The sequence below is a fragment of the Otolemur garnettii genome, unplaced genomic scaffold (genome assembly GCF_000181295.1).
Source record: "Otolemur garnettii isolate 467f Iridium unplaced genomic scaffold, OtoGar3 scaffold00151, whole genome shotgun sequence".
Classification (NCBI taxonomy): domain Eukaryota; kingdom Metazoa; phylum Chordata; class Mammalia; order Primates; family Galagidae; genus Otolemur; species Otolemur garnettii.
In genome coordinates this window covers 1,576,944-1,590,466 of record NW_003852546.1, presented here as the reverse complement: position 1 = coordinate 1,590,466, position 13,523 = coordinate 1,576,944, and the positions used below count along the sequence as shown (strand labels likewise).

The window sequence follows — 13,523 nt, the reverse complement described above, 5'->3', positions numbered from 1 at the left end:
GGGCTGGGGATTTGAACCCGCCACCTTAGGTGTACATGGCTGGCGCCCTAGCCCGTTGAGCTATAGGCGCCGAGCCAAACCTAAGGTCTTGACCTTATCCATCCCCTAAGGTCAAGGGACCTAAAGTTTAAGTTGTGAACCTGTTTATCTTGCTTTCAAAAGAAGTCAGCTCTGAGAGGGCTTCAGCTATCCCCTTAGAGTAACTGGGCCAGATAGAGAATCCCTTGCAGACAGGGACTTTTACACTCACTGCCTACACCACCCGGAGTCTAGGCACCTGGAGCCCTAAGCCGAATGTCTGGGAGGGCCTGCCACGCTCAAAGCCTGACGGGTGCAGCATGGTCAATTCCTGAAGCTGAAATGCAGCTCTTTCAGGACGTATCTGCTCAGTGATTGGGCCAAATGCCAACAACTTGCTGCAACGTCTCTATGTGAAATCACCCATATATTCCTCCTAGGTGGCCATCCACTTTCTTCCCTCCCTCCCCCCACCTGCCTACCCTATTCTTCATCCATGCCCTTGCCAGTCAGGCAGACGTCATCCCTCCATCCTCCATCCTTCACCCGTCTGCTGTCCAACCTCCTTTCTTCCCTTCCTCCTCTTCCTAGCTGCCAACATTCTTCATGAGCCAGGTTCTGCCCTGATGTGTCTCACCACACCTGAGAGATAATCCCCTGGCTGTCACTGACCTCTCTGTCCCTATAGCCACTGCTGCAGTCAGGTCTTCATCTCTTGGCTGGGTCACTCTGTATCTCCTAAACCCAGCCCCTTCAGCCTGTGTTCCTTAGAGTCTATTCTTCACAAAGTGAGCTTTTTAAAAGCTTAAACCCAAATTGCTCCCTGTTCTCCAGCTAAAGTTCACTCCTCAAGGCTAGGTGGAGACCCCTTTTGTTCTGGCTTGTCTTAAACCTCTGTTATCGCCAGCTCCTGCACCTCCCCAACTCCAGCCTTCTTCAGACCCAGTGAAGGCAAAAATTTAGCTTCCTCGGCTCCAGCACTTCTCTGGCTCCACCCCCTGGTTCATTCAATCAGCTGCTTACTGAGATCTTTCTTTGGGCCAGGTACTGAAGGATATGACAGGGACAAGACAGACTTGTCCCTAGCCCTGAGGAGACAACAGTCTGCTAGAAAACCATAGACATTAAAAAAATGAGTTAATTACAGTGAAGAAAGTTCATTGGATTATGCCAATTTGTAACCAGGTGACCTTGTCTAGTCTGAAGGGGGCTCCCCAAGACCTCATGGAGAAAGAACTGACTCAGCTGAGACGTGGGGAAGAAGGGATTATGGGGACCTGGCAAGTAAAGAAAAGAGGAAAAGGGGCCTGGCTGGAGACCGTCACTGCTGGGAACATGCAGAGTGCCAGCCGAAGGTATGGCTGGAGTGTGGTTCCAGCTCATGGCTGCCTTGCAAGAATAGAGAGTCTGTGTTGCCAAATGCTAACTTCTCAAAGGAACCAGAAATCTGGGTTTTTATGTGAGATTTCTCAATGTTTAAATGTTAAAGAAATACATAATTTTTAAAACAGACCTACAGAAGGAACACTTAAGATCTGTGCATTTTGTGTGTTAATTATATCTCAATTTTTGAAAAATCTGCAGGCCAGCTTAGCTCATGGGCTTAACCTCTGACTTAGCTGGGTGTTGGGGTTAAGGAAAGATCAAGGGGGCTCGGCGCCTATAGCTCAACCAGCTAAGGCGCCAGCCACGTACACCTAAGGTGGCGGGTTCGAATCCCCAGCCCAGACCCGCCAAACAACAATGACGGCTGCAACCAAAAAATAGCCGGGCGTTGTGGCGGGCGCCTGTGGTCCCAGCTACTTGGGAGGCGGAGGCAGGAGACTCGCTTGAGCCCAGGAGTTGGAGGTTGCTGTGAGCTGTAATGCCATGGCACTCTACCCAGGGGGACAGCTTGAGGCTCTGTCTCAAAAAAAAAAAAAAAAAAAAAAAAGGAAAGATCAAGGGGCCTCCAGACAGACATAGTGTTGAAGAATAGGGAACACAATATCAGAGGAAACTGGGAGGCAGACAAGGTCCACAACATAGAGAGCCATGGAAAGACCTTGAACCTCATTCCTTCAGGCAAGAAGAAGCCAGTACCAGGGCTCTTCAGTTTCCAAGCCAGCACACTCACATTTACAGTTTATGTGTTCTGGTGCTCACACATACCCTAACATGCTCCCCACCCTCTCACCCCGGAAGGCAGACAGGACCCCTCCTGTCAGACAGAGGAGGAAGCTGAGACACAGAGAGCTGACAGAGGAGGAGGCTGAGCCCCAGAGAGCTGACAGAAGCTATTTAATCCTGCACAGCCCTGAAGGCCTGGCAGGGACCAAGCTCAGCTGCTGATTCTATCCCCCAGGCTTTTAAGCTCATCCCGGCCAATCACCCTTAGGTGACTCTTGCTCCCTTCCCCTGAGGATCACCAGATCACCTTCTTTTTTTTTTCTGAGACAGAGCCTCAAGCTGTCACCCTGGGTAGAGTGCTATGGCATCACAGCTCACAGCAACCTCCAATTCCTGGGCTCAAGCGATTCTCCTGCCTCTGCCTCCCAAGTAGCTGGGGCTACAGGCACCCACAGCACCCAGCTATTTTTTGGTTGCAGCCGTCATTGTTGTTTGATGTCCCTGGGCTGGATTTGAACCCACCAGCTCAGGGATCACCTTCTTAAAGGACACACATGCCAGGACACTCTTGTACGAGTTCTCTGGACAAGGGCACTTCAACCCCCTGACCTTAAAACCATGTCCTCTTCTCCTGGGGGCTGGGGCAATGACACCACTGGGCTCAGGCAAATCCATGTTTGTCACTGTCCCCAGGAGCCTTCAGGGCAACTCTATCTTGCCTCTTGTCACATTCAATCTCATCCTGAAAGGGTCTGAGTTACAAAATCAATAAACTTATAAACAGTCCTAGGCATAGTCTGAAAATCTGTCCATAAATAAAAACCACTTTTTTTTTGGAGACAGAGTCTTATTTTATCACCCTCGGTAGAGTGCTGTGGCATCACAGCTCACAGCAACCTCTAACTCCTGGGCTAAGGTGATTCTCTTGCTTCAGCCTCCCAAGTAGCTGGGACTACAGGCACCCGCCACAATGCCCAGCTATTTTTTTGTTGCAGTCTGGCCGGGGCCGGGTTTGAACCCACCACCCTCGGTATATGGGGCTGGCGCCCTACTCACTGAGCCACAGGTGCCACCCTAAAAAACACATTTTAAATGTACCAGAAGACTTACTATCTAAACGAATTCTGTGACTCTTTGAGAGTTACAGAAGAGTGACTTTTTGTGAAAAGTGGAAGCTTCTTTCATAAACAGAATAACCATGCCCTAATTTGTCCTTTGATTAACTCTGAACACAATGAGCTTAAATATGGTTTAAGGCTGTCTTCTGGCATGGCGCCTGTGGCTCAAGTGGCCAAGGCGCCAGCCATATACACCTAAGGTGGTAGGTTCGAATCCAGCCTGGGCCCACCAAAACAACAATGATGGCTGCAACCAAAAAAATAGCTGGGCCTTGTGGTGGGAGCCTGTGGTCCCAGCTGCTTGGGAGGCTGAGGCAGGAGAATCGCCTTAGCCCAGGAGTTGGAGGTGGATGTGAGCTGTGATGCCATGGCACTCCACCCAGGGGGATAGCTTGAGGCTCTGTCTCAAAAAAAAAAAAAAGGCTGTCTTCTGAGGTCACGTCTATGGTACCTTGGTTGGTAAGAGTCACATCCGTGTGAGGCTTTAAATTCTCTAAAGCACTTTAAATTGGTCTACTCATCCTGTCACATGGAGGCCAGGCAGGTAAGCAGCTGGTTCCTAGAAATGGGCCCACCCTGCTCTCCCCCACCTGTGCTTCCTGAGGCTCTGAACCCAGCTTCAGGCCTCTGCCATGTCTGTCTATCCCTGGCCTCCCTCTTCTCCCCACTAGCCCCACACTTTCCCAAGGATACAGCGTAGCCAGCAGGCACCCAGTGGTGAGGCAGTAGGGGAACAAGGATCCCAAAGCCGATCACAGCAAAGAAGAGGTACAGCAGCCAGGCCACGATCTGCAGGGGGTGAGGAGGCCAGCTCCACCCGTTGCGGCGGGATCGCTGGCCCTGTAGTTCCGGGGAGGGTCTGCTGGCCTGCTCAGCCGCTGTCCACACACTCTTCTCAGGGGCCGTCTTGTTGGAGGGCTTGTTGCAGATGGTCATCTCCAGAGGGAGAAAGAACAATGAGAGTATTGGCAGGAAGAGGTTAGGCTGGAGCCCAGGGCCCCGCTGTAGCTGGCCGGGTTTTAGTACCACAGTGAGTAGGCTGGGACCTGAAGCCACCACCCAGCTACTTCTGCAGGGCAACTTGGGGTCTTAGCATGATAGAGACAGGCAGTGGGGGAGGGTGGTTACAGGGTGCTAGCTCAAAATCCCAATGCAGACTCTGGACCCAGCCTAGCTAGGACAAGGAAGGAGGACCCAGTTTATTCAGGACACAGTGTGGCTGCCTCAAAGTGCTCTGTCTCTACAGCCATCAGAGTTAAACCCAATAAGACATGTTCTCATCTGGTAACAATATCTGGCTGCATCCAGAGCGATGAGAACACATGCTGATTCTGTCAGGATTAGTCACCTCTGTCCTGAGTCCAAATGCAAGTGTCAAAGACGGCCCCTGTATTCTGTGGGGCAGGGAGTGGGGTGCTCAGAAGAGGGTATGCCTTTGTCCCTCAGCAGACCTGGAACCCTTGAGATTGGGAGACCCTGAACCTCTGCCCCATGCCTCAGAAGGGCTACTTAGCTGGGAAGAAGCCAGCACACATGAGAGAGGGAAGGATTCCTCTCACTTCCCTCCAGCAGCAGGAAGGACCACATCTAAGTAACCCTGGACCTCGTGCACATTTACCGCAAAAGGTGGGCTAATGCCCTCTAACCCACTTTGACAGGCCTCAATCAAAGCCAGATCACTAAATAGCAGCAGCCCCCACCGGCTCCTCTTTAGCTCAATAGCTGGCCTGATAGCTAAAGATAAATGCAGGGCAGGATGGGGTGGATATCATTTGGACCCAAAAGGGGACTACAGCTGAGGCAAGCAGCACACCTGGGGAGATAGGCCAGCTCTGAGCTCTTGATGAAAGGGCCAGGAGCAGAGATAAAACCCTAGTAGCTGGACTTTCCTTTCAGGAGCCCCTGCCTGTGAGCCAGGGAATCTGACTGAGCAAAAATGGTATGGCGGACTCCCCCCTGCACATCTGCTGGTAATGCCTTTCTTACCTCTCAGCTCCACAAATAAGACCTGATCATCAGAACCAACCAGTCCCTTCACCCAGGAAACTTTCTCTGATGTACCAAGTGGAATCAGGGGGCCCTTGTGCTGAGTCCTTATTGGGCAAGTCACTTTGTCATTTGGTACACTTGGCCATCCTTATGTCTGGTCCCCTGTTACAACAGTTTTCCCTTAAGGCAGTGAATGTGCTGTGATTCATTCTCCTATGACCCCCCACATGCCCTCCCCCAAGCACCCAGAACTATACCTTGTACATAGTAGATGCTCAGTAAACATTTGCTGACTTGAAAACATCTGAAATAAAAGGAAATGTGGGCACGGCAATGGAGTAGAATCCTGGTCCACCCAAAGCTATCTAGGCCCTACTCTGCCCTGTTACCAATCTTCCTAGCCCGCCCCTACCCTACACAGCCCTCACATATCTGTCCCTTCCTGTAACCCAGTTCCCTTTGCTGACTATCATTACCATGACTGCTGGACAGTCACTCTTAGCTACTCTGTCCTTCAGTCCATCCAAGGCTCACAGCCTCCTGAAAGCCAAGCTTGGCATTATTTCAAGTCACCTCTGAGTAGTCTCATCTCAAAGCTAAATGGAACAATCTTAGTTTTCTACCAGACATTCAACAGGAATTCTTTGGTTACCTGCCTTGTCTTCTATAAGATGACATAAAAGGGAAAAATAAAAAAGCTCCAGCTTTGGAGGAAACAGATATAGGTTCAGTTCCTAGCTCTGTACTTATTAGCTGAGTGGCCTGAGTTTCCTCATTTGAAAAACAGGGGTGGGGGCAAGGCACAGTGGCTCTCCCTTGTAATCCTAGCACTCTGGGATACAGAGGCGGGCAGATTACTTGAGTTCAAGACCAGCCTGAGACCCCCATCTCTAAAAATACCCAGGCATTGTGGCAGGTCCTTGAGGCCAGGAGTTCAAGACCAGACTGAACAAGAGCAAGAGCCCGTCTATGATAAAAATAGAAAGACTAGCTAGGCATGGTGGTGGGTACCTGTAGTCCTAGCTAACTTGGGAGGCTGAGACAAGAGGATTGCTTGAGCCTAAGACTTCCAGGTTGCTGTGAGCTATGATGCCACAGCACTCTACCCAGAGTGACAAAGTGAGACTGTCTCAAAAAAAAAAGAAAAGAAATCAGCAGTGGGATGCCTCTCAAGGGAGATATATAGATCAGCAACACTGTAGGTAAATAAATCTTTGACACAGAAATGCTCACCACATGCTAAATGTTATCATTACTCTGAACTAGCTCTCTGGCTTGTTTTCAGATCACTAAGCTGAAGCTAGTTCATCTGATAGTTTATAAGGGTTATGTTCAAAGGGATAGGGTTGGTTGAAGTTGCTTTCTTAAGTCAGTGGCCCAAGGAACACACTATTAATAAGAGCTAAGCCACTGGGTGTCATTCTAATCTTGTCACCTCTGATCTAAGGTGTCAAAAGTGGTCCATAAGCTGGCATCACTTTCTTTTGAATGTCCCCAGCAGTAGCAAATCCTTGTCCTTGAGTTTTGGAAACAATAAAAGGTCATCAGGTCAAGCCCTGGGTGGTTGAGCTGGGTGGTTCTGCTCTGGGGCAAATCCTTGGGGATTGTATATCAGCTCTCCTGTGACACCATCACCCACCAAGGCAAGTGCTTTGAAGAAAAGCCATTAATTTGGATCTCTAAATTCTGGCTTTCTTTTTGCCATCTCAAACCTAAACAACCCTACAGCTTGAGGGAGTTTCCAAAGAGAGAAACAGAGGCATGTGACTGATGCCTCCTGACTGACTAGCAAGGCCACAGGCAACCCCAGTGGCTGCTGCACCCAGACTCCTGAGGTCAGAGTTACCATCTGAGACTGGGGCCTGCCACCAATAGCCTTGGGAATGGTTCTGACCCCAAATCAGGTTATCCTTGGCCCAGAGAGGTACCACTTGCCTTAGACAGTGATGTGGGGATAGTGCTGTCGGACAGAACTCCCTCGCAGCAGCAGCAGCAGCAACATTCTGGAATAGATACTCAAGCTGGCCAAGAGGCATGCCACCTGTCCTGAAAGCCTGGGCCAGCCAACTCGTAACTGATAACATTTTCCCTTGCAGAGTTGGTGACCATAAATTCCTTCAACCCAAAAGGTTTTGATTAACAGGGGTGGGAGGTCAGAGAAAATCCAAGATGGGGCCCCAAGATGGATGGGACTACGCACTGCACCAGACCCAGGGACTTTTCTGGCTGTCCCTCCCCTCTCAGCACTTTTTCTAGGAGTCCGTATTGAAAGGTGTATGGCTCTACTCCCCGACAACATGGCCAGCTGGCACACACAGATGTTGGCCAGTCAGAGCTTACTTTGGCAGAGCCCCTACACTAAGGACATAAACACAGTTGACACCCAGTACCTACCCTCAAATTAAGCAAATTAAAGTAGCCTAAGGGGCTTCCTTTCTGGGGGCCCAGACAGGCACAATCAGACATCAGTGGGCAAGTGGGCATTCTAGAAGCCCATGCCAGGGCCAGCCATGGAGTGGAACACAGAGTGGACAGGTTGCGGGGTAGAGGGAAGAGTGGGGGAGGGCCCAGTGAGAGATGGGCCCTGAAGTGCTGCGGGACTCAGGTCACAGGGAGACCTAGAAGGCCAGGCAGGGAAGCTTTGCCCTGCTGAAAGAGTCACAGGGAATCAAGGGAGTTTAAAACAAGAGAGTGACATATGGTGAGTGGTGTTTTGGAAAGCTTTATAATTATATGGGGGAGGAGGGCACTCCAGGAAGTGACACTACAGTAAGAAGGCCTAGGGAGGCCAGGAGTCCACAAGTCCTGTGCTTGGGGAAAGAGATGGTCAGCAGATGGCGGTGAGGCCTGCAAACTCCCCTTGCCTGCCACCCCCCAGCACCCCCAGCTCCATCTATGGTAGCTGAGAGTTTGGTAAAACGTTCTCCATGTACCTTCTGCTTCCACAGAATAAACCATAAAGAGTCATGGAGACAGGGATAAAAGGAAGTGTTATGGCCACAGGAACTACTGCCTGGGTCTGAGGCAGGTTGGAGGGGCAGTACAAGGCCATTTGTCTCTAGGAAGTGAAGGCCATTACTAGGAGGACAATAATCTATTCTCCTTAACATTCATTTGCTAATAGCATTTTCAAAACAAGGTTAGATTACCTTAATTTGCCTACTTAAGTTAAATGAAAGAAATCTCAACATTTTAAGTTCTTACTATGAACTGTAGAATAGTTACATGAATGATTCACTTCCCTCCTGCCCACCTCTGGTCTCATCAAAAAAAAAAAAAAATTTAGGAATGTTGATCTGAAATTCATGTATGGCATTGTCAAAGGAACCAAACTTAGGTAAAAGTACCAGCCTGGAGAGACTGTAGGCATCCCTGGATTCCTACACATGGCGTGAGAATTTCAGAATTACTGAATTACTAAGGAGTGTTTATTGGGGAGGCTAAGGGACTGGGAGATTATAGGGATGGGTCAGAGGAGAAAATGACAAGGCTGAACCAGGGGCTTCAAGAGCCTACAACCACCAATGGGGAGAGGTAGGTTGGACCAAGGAAAAAGGCTCAGACACAGTCTTTTTTTGGTTCCTGCACTACCACTCACAGATGAAGGAACCTGTGGGCAAATTTCGTAGATCCTTCTCTTTGGCTCTCCTGTACTCATCTTTCAAAAAAGTTAGCTGGAAGGCAATTTGGCAAGGTCTACCAAACTACCTTTTGGCCCAGACATTTCATTTCTGGGTGTTTATCTTATATATGTATATAGTCACAGAATACACAAAGACTCATTGCAGTATTATTTGTAATAATGAAGAACAAAAACAGGCCAGGACCACTGGCTCATGCCTGTAATCCTAGTACTCTGGGAGGCTGAGGTAGGTAGATTGCTTGAGGCCAGGAGTTTGAGACCAGCGTGAGCAAGAGGGAGACCCTGTCTCTACTAAAATAGAAAAACTAGAGCCCATCTCTATTAAAAACAGAAAAACTAGCCGGGAATTGTGGCAGCCACCTGTAGTCCCAGCTATTCAGGAGGCTGAAGCAAAAGATCTCTTAAACCCAAGAGTTTGAGGTTGCTGTGAGCTATGAAGCCACAGCACTCTACCCCAGAGTGACAGAGTAAAATTCTGGAGGGGGGAGAACAAAAAACAATATAAACAAGCTATGGCACATCCACACAATGGAATGCTACACGACACCAAAAACAAGGGATTAAAAAGAGAGAGATGAATGATACTTGACACACAATTAAGTGAAAAAGCAAGATGTAGAACAGTTGCAAAGTGAGCTACTAAGTGAAAAACGAAGAGGATGAATAGACACTTATGTTCCTGTATGTACAGACTCTGTCTGGAAGGAAATGTGAAGAACCAAACACAGGAAGCCTCTGGCAAGGAGATCTAGGCCTAAAGGCTGTAAAACAGAGATTTGCATTTTTTAAAATCATGAGTATATGCTGTTTTCATTGGAGGGGGTTGTTTGTGTGTTTTGGGGACAGATTCTCACTCTGTTGCTCCCAGTAGAGTACAGTGGCATCATCATGGCTCACTACAACCTGCAACTCCTAGACTTAAGTGATCCTCCTGCCTCAGCTTCCCCAGTAGCTAGGACTACAGGCATCAACCCCTGTGGCTGGCTAATATTTTTCTTCTATTTTTAATATAGACCGGGTCTCACTCCTGCCCTTAAGCAATTCTCCTGTCTTGGTCTCCCATAGTGCTAGGATTACAGGTGTGAGCCACCCTACCCAGCCCATGTACTGCTTTTGGAAAAAAAAAAATGTGTGTCAAATAAAAAATGATTAAAGGATATCACCTCCTGCCCTCCTGGCCCCACTAGGCTGCCATGTAGACCAAATGTACTTATGTGATCCAGAGCTCTCTCTGTACCATGCTAGACAAGGAATTCCTGCCTAACAACTGTGTAACAAGAGTGCTTGGTTTTACTGAAATGCTTTCTCACTCTTGAAAGCAATTCTGGGTTGTTCAGCTGCACAGCAGTGAGGAAGAGCTGTTAGGGATATTGTCAAAGCTGGAATCAGACAACCAGTAGCACAACAGAGGGGTTGCTGGGCAGGGCCTTGTTTGTCCTCAGCTCATGCCAGCTCAGCTCTCTGTGACTCCCAGGACCCAAAGGGAAGGTGCACTCTACAGGGAAGTTTTGCTCCCAAGCTTCTTTTCTTTCTGTTAGCAGATTTATGGTTTCCATGTGAGAGATTTTCTATCTATGGGTATTTCTAAATGTTTTCCACTTTTTCCCAGAATCTGCTTTTGAAATAATTTTCACTGAGATTTAACAGATGTCCAATTTAACAACCTAAAGGGGTGCTGGAAAGAAAACACTTCACAGTGCACATTGTTTTATACTGCAAAAGTCACTTACAAAAGATTGTTAGGGATGAGTACTTTGTTTATTAAAATTCTGCACAGGTGCCAAAGAAGTCTCTGGCCTTAAAATTCTGAGAAGTGGCCATAGTTCAACCAAGGGATACATTATCACACAACTCCTGGAAATAAAACTGGAACTTCAAGTTGTTCTCAAAGATCTCTCCAGTCATTGCTCTGGCTAGGCCCTCACTTTCTCTCTCATAAACAATATGCAGAAGTCTGATGGTATGGCAAGAAAAGCTTGAAACCTCAATCACTTCTGACTTCATGTGGTCTGCAAATATTTTCTGTGCCATTCTCCTCCTGAGGCAACCACTGCAGACTGTCTGGGATCCAAGTTAAGCCAAGGAAAGGGGACAAGAAGGAGGGAGTGACATGGAGCAGAAAGAAAGCTAATGAAGGGAGGCAAGAGTTGTTGATTTTAACCAGGAAATCAACTCATAAGACTGTAGGAGTCAGCCGTGGGGAACACCCACCAAGAAACAGTCATTAAGAAGAAAACTATGACAGAACAAAGTAAGAAAAACAAAAGCAAAGCAAAACAAAACAAAACCTGGTTAATTGAGTGCCATTATTGCTTTTATTGCATCTCCGTGGTGATTATCTGTTTACAAACCCATCTCCCACAGTGAACCACCAGCTCCACAAAAGCTGGGACCACCCTTCACCCATGTCTAAATCCAGCTCTCCTTTGGTAAAGGCAGTTAAGCCATTTCTTACCATTTCTATTGCCATTGTCCTAACCCAAGCCTCCATCATCGCTCACCTACACTGTTTTCAAGGACAATAAGCAAACCTAGTATTTAGAGGGCACTTACTCTGTGCCAGGCACTGCTTTGAGGGCTTTAATGGAATTTACTTATCCAACCCACACAAGTCTCTGAGGTAGGTCCTGTCATTTCAAGCTGTCCTCATACATCTCTCTAGTCACTGGTCTCAGATCCAGCTGGCCCCTCACTTTCTCACTCATAAACAAGATACTGAACAACATCCTCTTTCCACAGATGAGAACACTGGGCTCCGAGAGGCTAAGTAAGTTCTTCCAGGAGGAACAGCTAGATTGGCAGAACTAGGATGGCCCTCAGCTGACTTCCTAGTGTGCCTTGTCAACCATGCTGCCTACAACGCCAGAAGGAGGATGCACTTTTCCAAAACTTGAAACTCATCAAAGTACTTCAGTAGTTTCCTTGACCTGCTGAGATAAAGTTAAAACCTCCACCAGGCCTGCAGAGCTCTCCTCACCCTTTCTGTGCCATAATGTACCCTCCTGCCTCCAGATCTTTGCATTTGCTTTTCCTGACTCCAGAAACACCTTTCCTCTGCTCACATTGCTGGCTCCTTTCCAATCTTAAGCTCCTAGATTAAAACTGGCCTTTTAAGACAGACTCTCCCTAACTAACCTCTCCACTTTATCACCAGAGCACTTAACCCGACCTGAAAATCACTGTAGTCCTGTATCTGGCGCCTGCTCTCCACCCGCCTCCTTAACACTCCGCGGGTTCTGAAGACCTGCCGCGCCTGTTCGGAGGCCTCTGTGCCGAGCGTGGCACTGAGCCTGGCACACAGTAGGCGCTCAATGCTAATCTGTGAACCTGATGAATGCTGGAAGGATGCCCTGCACTCTGCCGGGTTCCTGGCGCTAAGGCCACGGGCTCCGAGCAGAGGCGAGACCAGAGCCCGGCCAGGCAGCGGCAGCCGCGACCCGATAGCTCAGGCCAGGCTCTGAGGCGAGAAATGGGGCGAGGGCTCCTCACCTGCGCGTCGCGGCGGCCGTGCCAGATCAGCCCTGCCAAGGTCAGCCAGCAGTTCAGCCCTCGTGCCTGGCCACCCACCCTCCCCGAACAGCTGAGCTTCAGACCCTCGCAGCAGAGACGGTCCTCGGGACCAGGCGGAAACGCGCCCCGGAGCTGGGCCCCATCCCGGACGGAGGTTGGGCCGGCTTGTCCTCCGCCTCCGGCTCTGGCGGGCTCGCGGTACGGCCAGGCCAGGCCAAGACGGGCTGGGCCTCGTCCGGCGCGGGGCCCGTTCCCTGGGCAACCGCGCGGGCTACGGCGCCCCACAGCGGCCAAACCGCGCTGCGTCACTTCGCGCCGGTACCCTGGCTTGGGGCGGGGTTTGCCAGGGACCCCCTGGAGCCCCAGCCAGTCCTTTCCTGATTTTTTTCTAACCTCCGTCCTAGAAAACCCACTTTTCCCCGTCCTCGATCCCCAATTTGCCCTCCCAAAATCCTAACTTGACCTAAGGGCGCCCCCCATCCAGTTCCTCCCGAGACCATCACTCTGAGGCAGACCCTTAGTCAACTTGCACGCTTATGAGATTATGTGCCGGCCACGGGACATATCCTGGGGAACATCCATGAGATCCTGGTGCTTCAGGGAGCTTGCACATTTATTTGAGCTGGACAAATAAATGATATAACTAAAAATGCAGGTGCCCCATAATATAAAACATGAAGTGTAAGAGCTTAAAATATGTAGCACAAAATATCTCATTTCCTTATTGCCTTTAAATCAAGCATAAATCTACTGAAAGTCCACATCTTCTGATGGGAAATTTACTCTTGGTCTCCACTGGGCTCCTCTTCCCTGTTACCTGACTTATATCCTTTTTTCCTCTTATTTTGTTAAAGTGGGTGGTAGTCGGAATAAGAGGCCCCCAAAGATGTCTTCACCCTAATTTCTGGAACCTGTGAGTATGTTACCAGACATGTCAAAAGGATTTTGCAGAGGAGATTAAGTTAAGATTCTGGAGATGGAGGAAGAGTCTCTTGGGTGATCTGGGTGGGCTCAGTGTGGTCACAAGGGCCCTTGTAAGAGGGAGGCAGGAGGTTCAGAGTAGGAGAAAGACATATAAAGTTGGAGCAGAGAGCAGAGAAATACGAAGACACTGTACCACAGGTTTTGAAGATACA

The 13,523-nt window shown here is 49.1% G+C and overlaps 1 protein-coding gene across 1 annotated transcript in view; it reads right to left on the bottom strand.

The window, feature by feature from the left end:
• The window catches only part of ZDHHC1 (zinc finger DHHC-type containing 1), a 21,511-nt gene extending 8,992 nt beyond the window's left edge, over positions 1-12,519 (bottom strand). The window contains exons 1-3 of the mRNA XM_012811127.2: positions 12,367-12,519; positions 5,492-5,538; positions 3,939-4,181 (exon numbers count right to left, since the gene is read on the bottom strand). Of these exons, the coding sequence (XP_012666581.1) occupies positions 3,939-4,181; positions 5,492-5,500 (252 nt within the window). The 5' untranslated portion in view covers positions 5,501-5,538; positions 12,367-12,519. The remainder of the gene's footprint in view (positions 1-3,938; positions 4,182-5,491; positions 5,539-12,366) is intronic.
• Between the last annotated feature and the right edge of the window lie 1,004 nt (positions 12,520-13,523).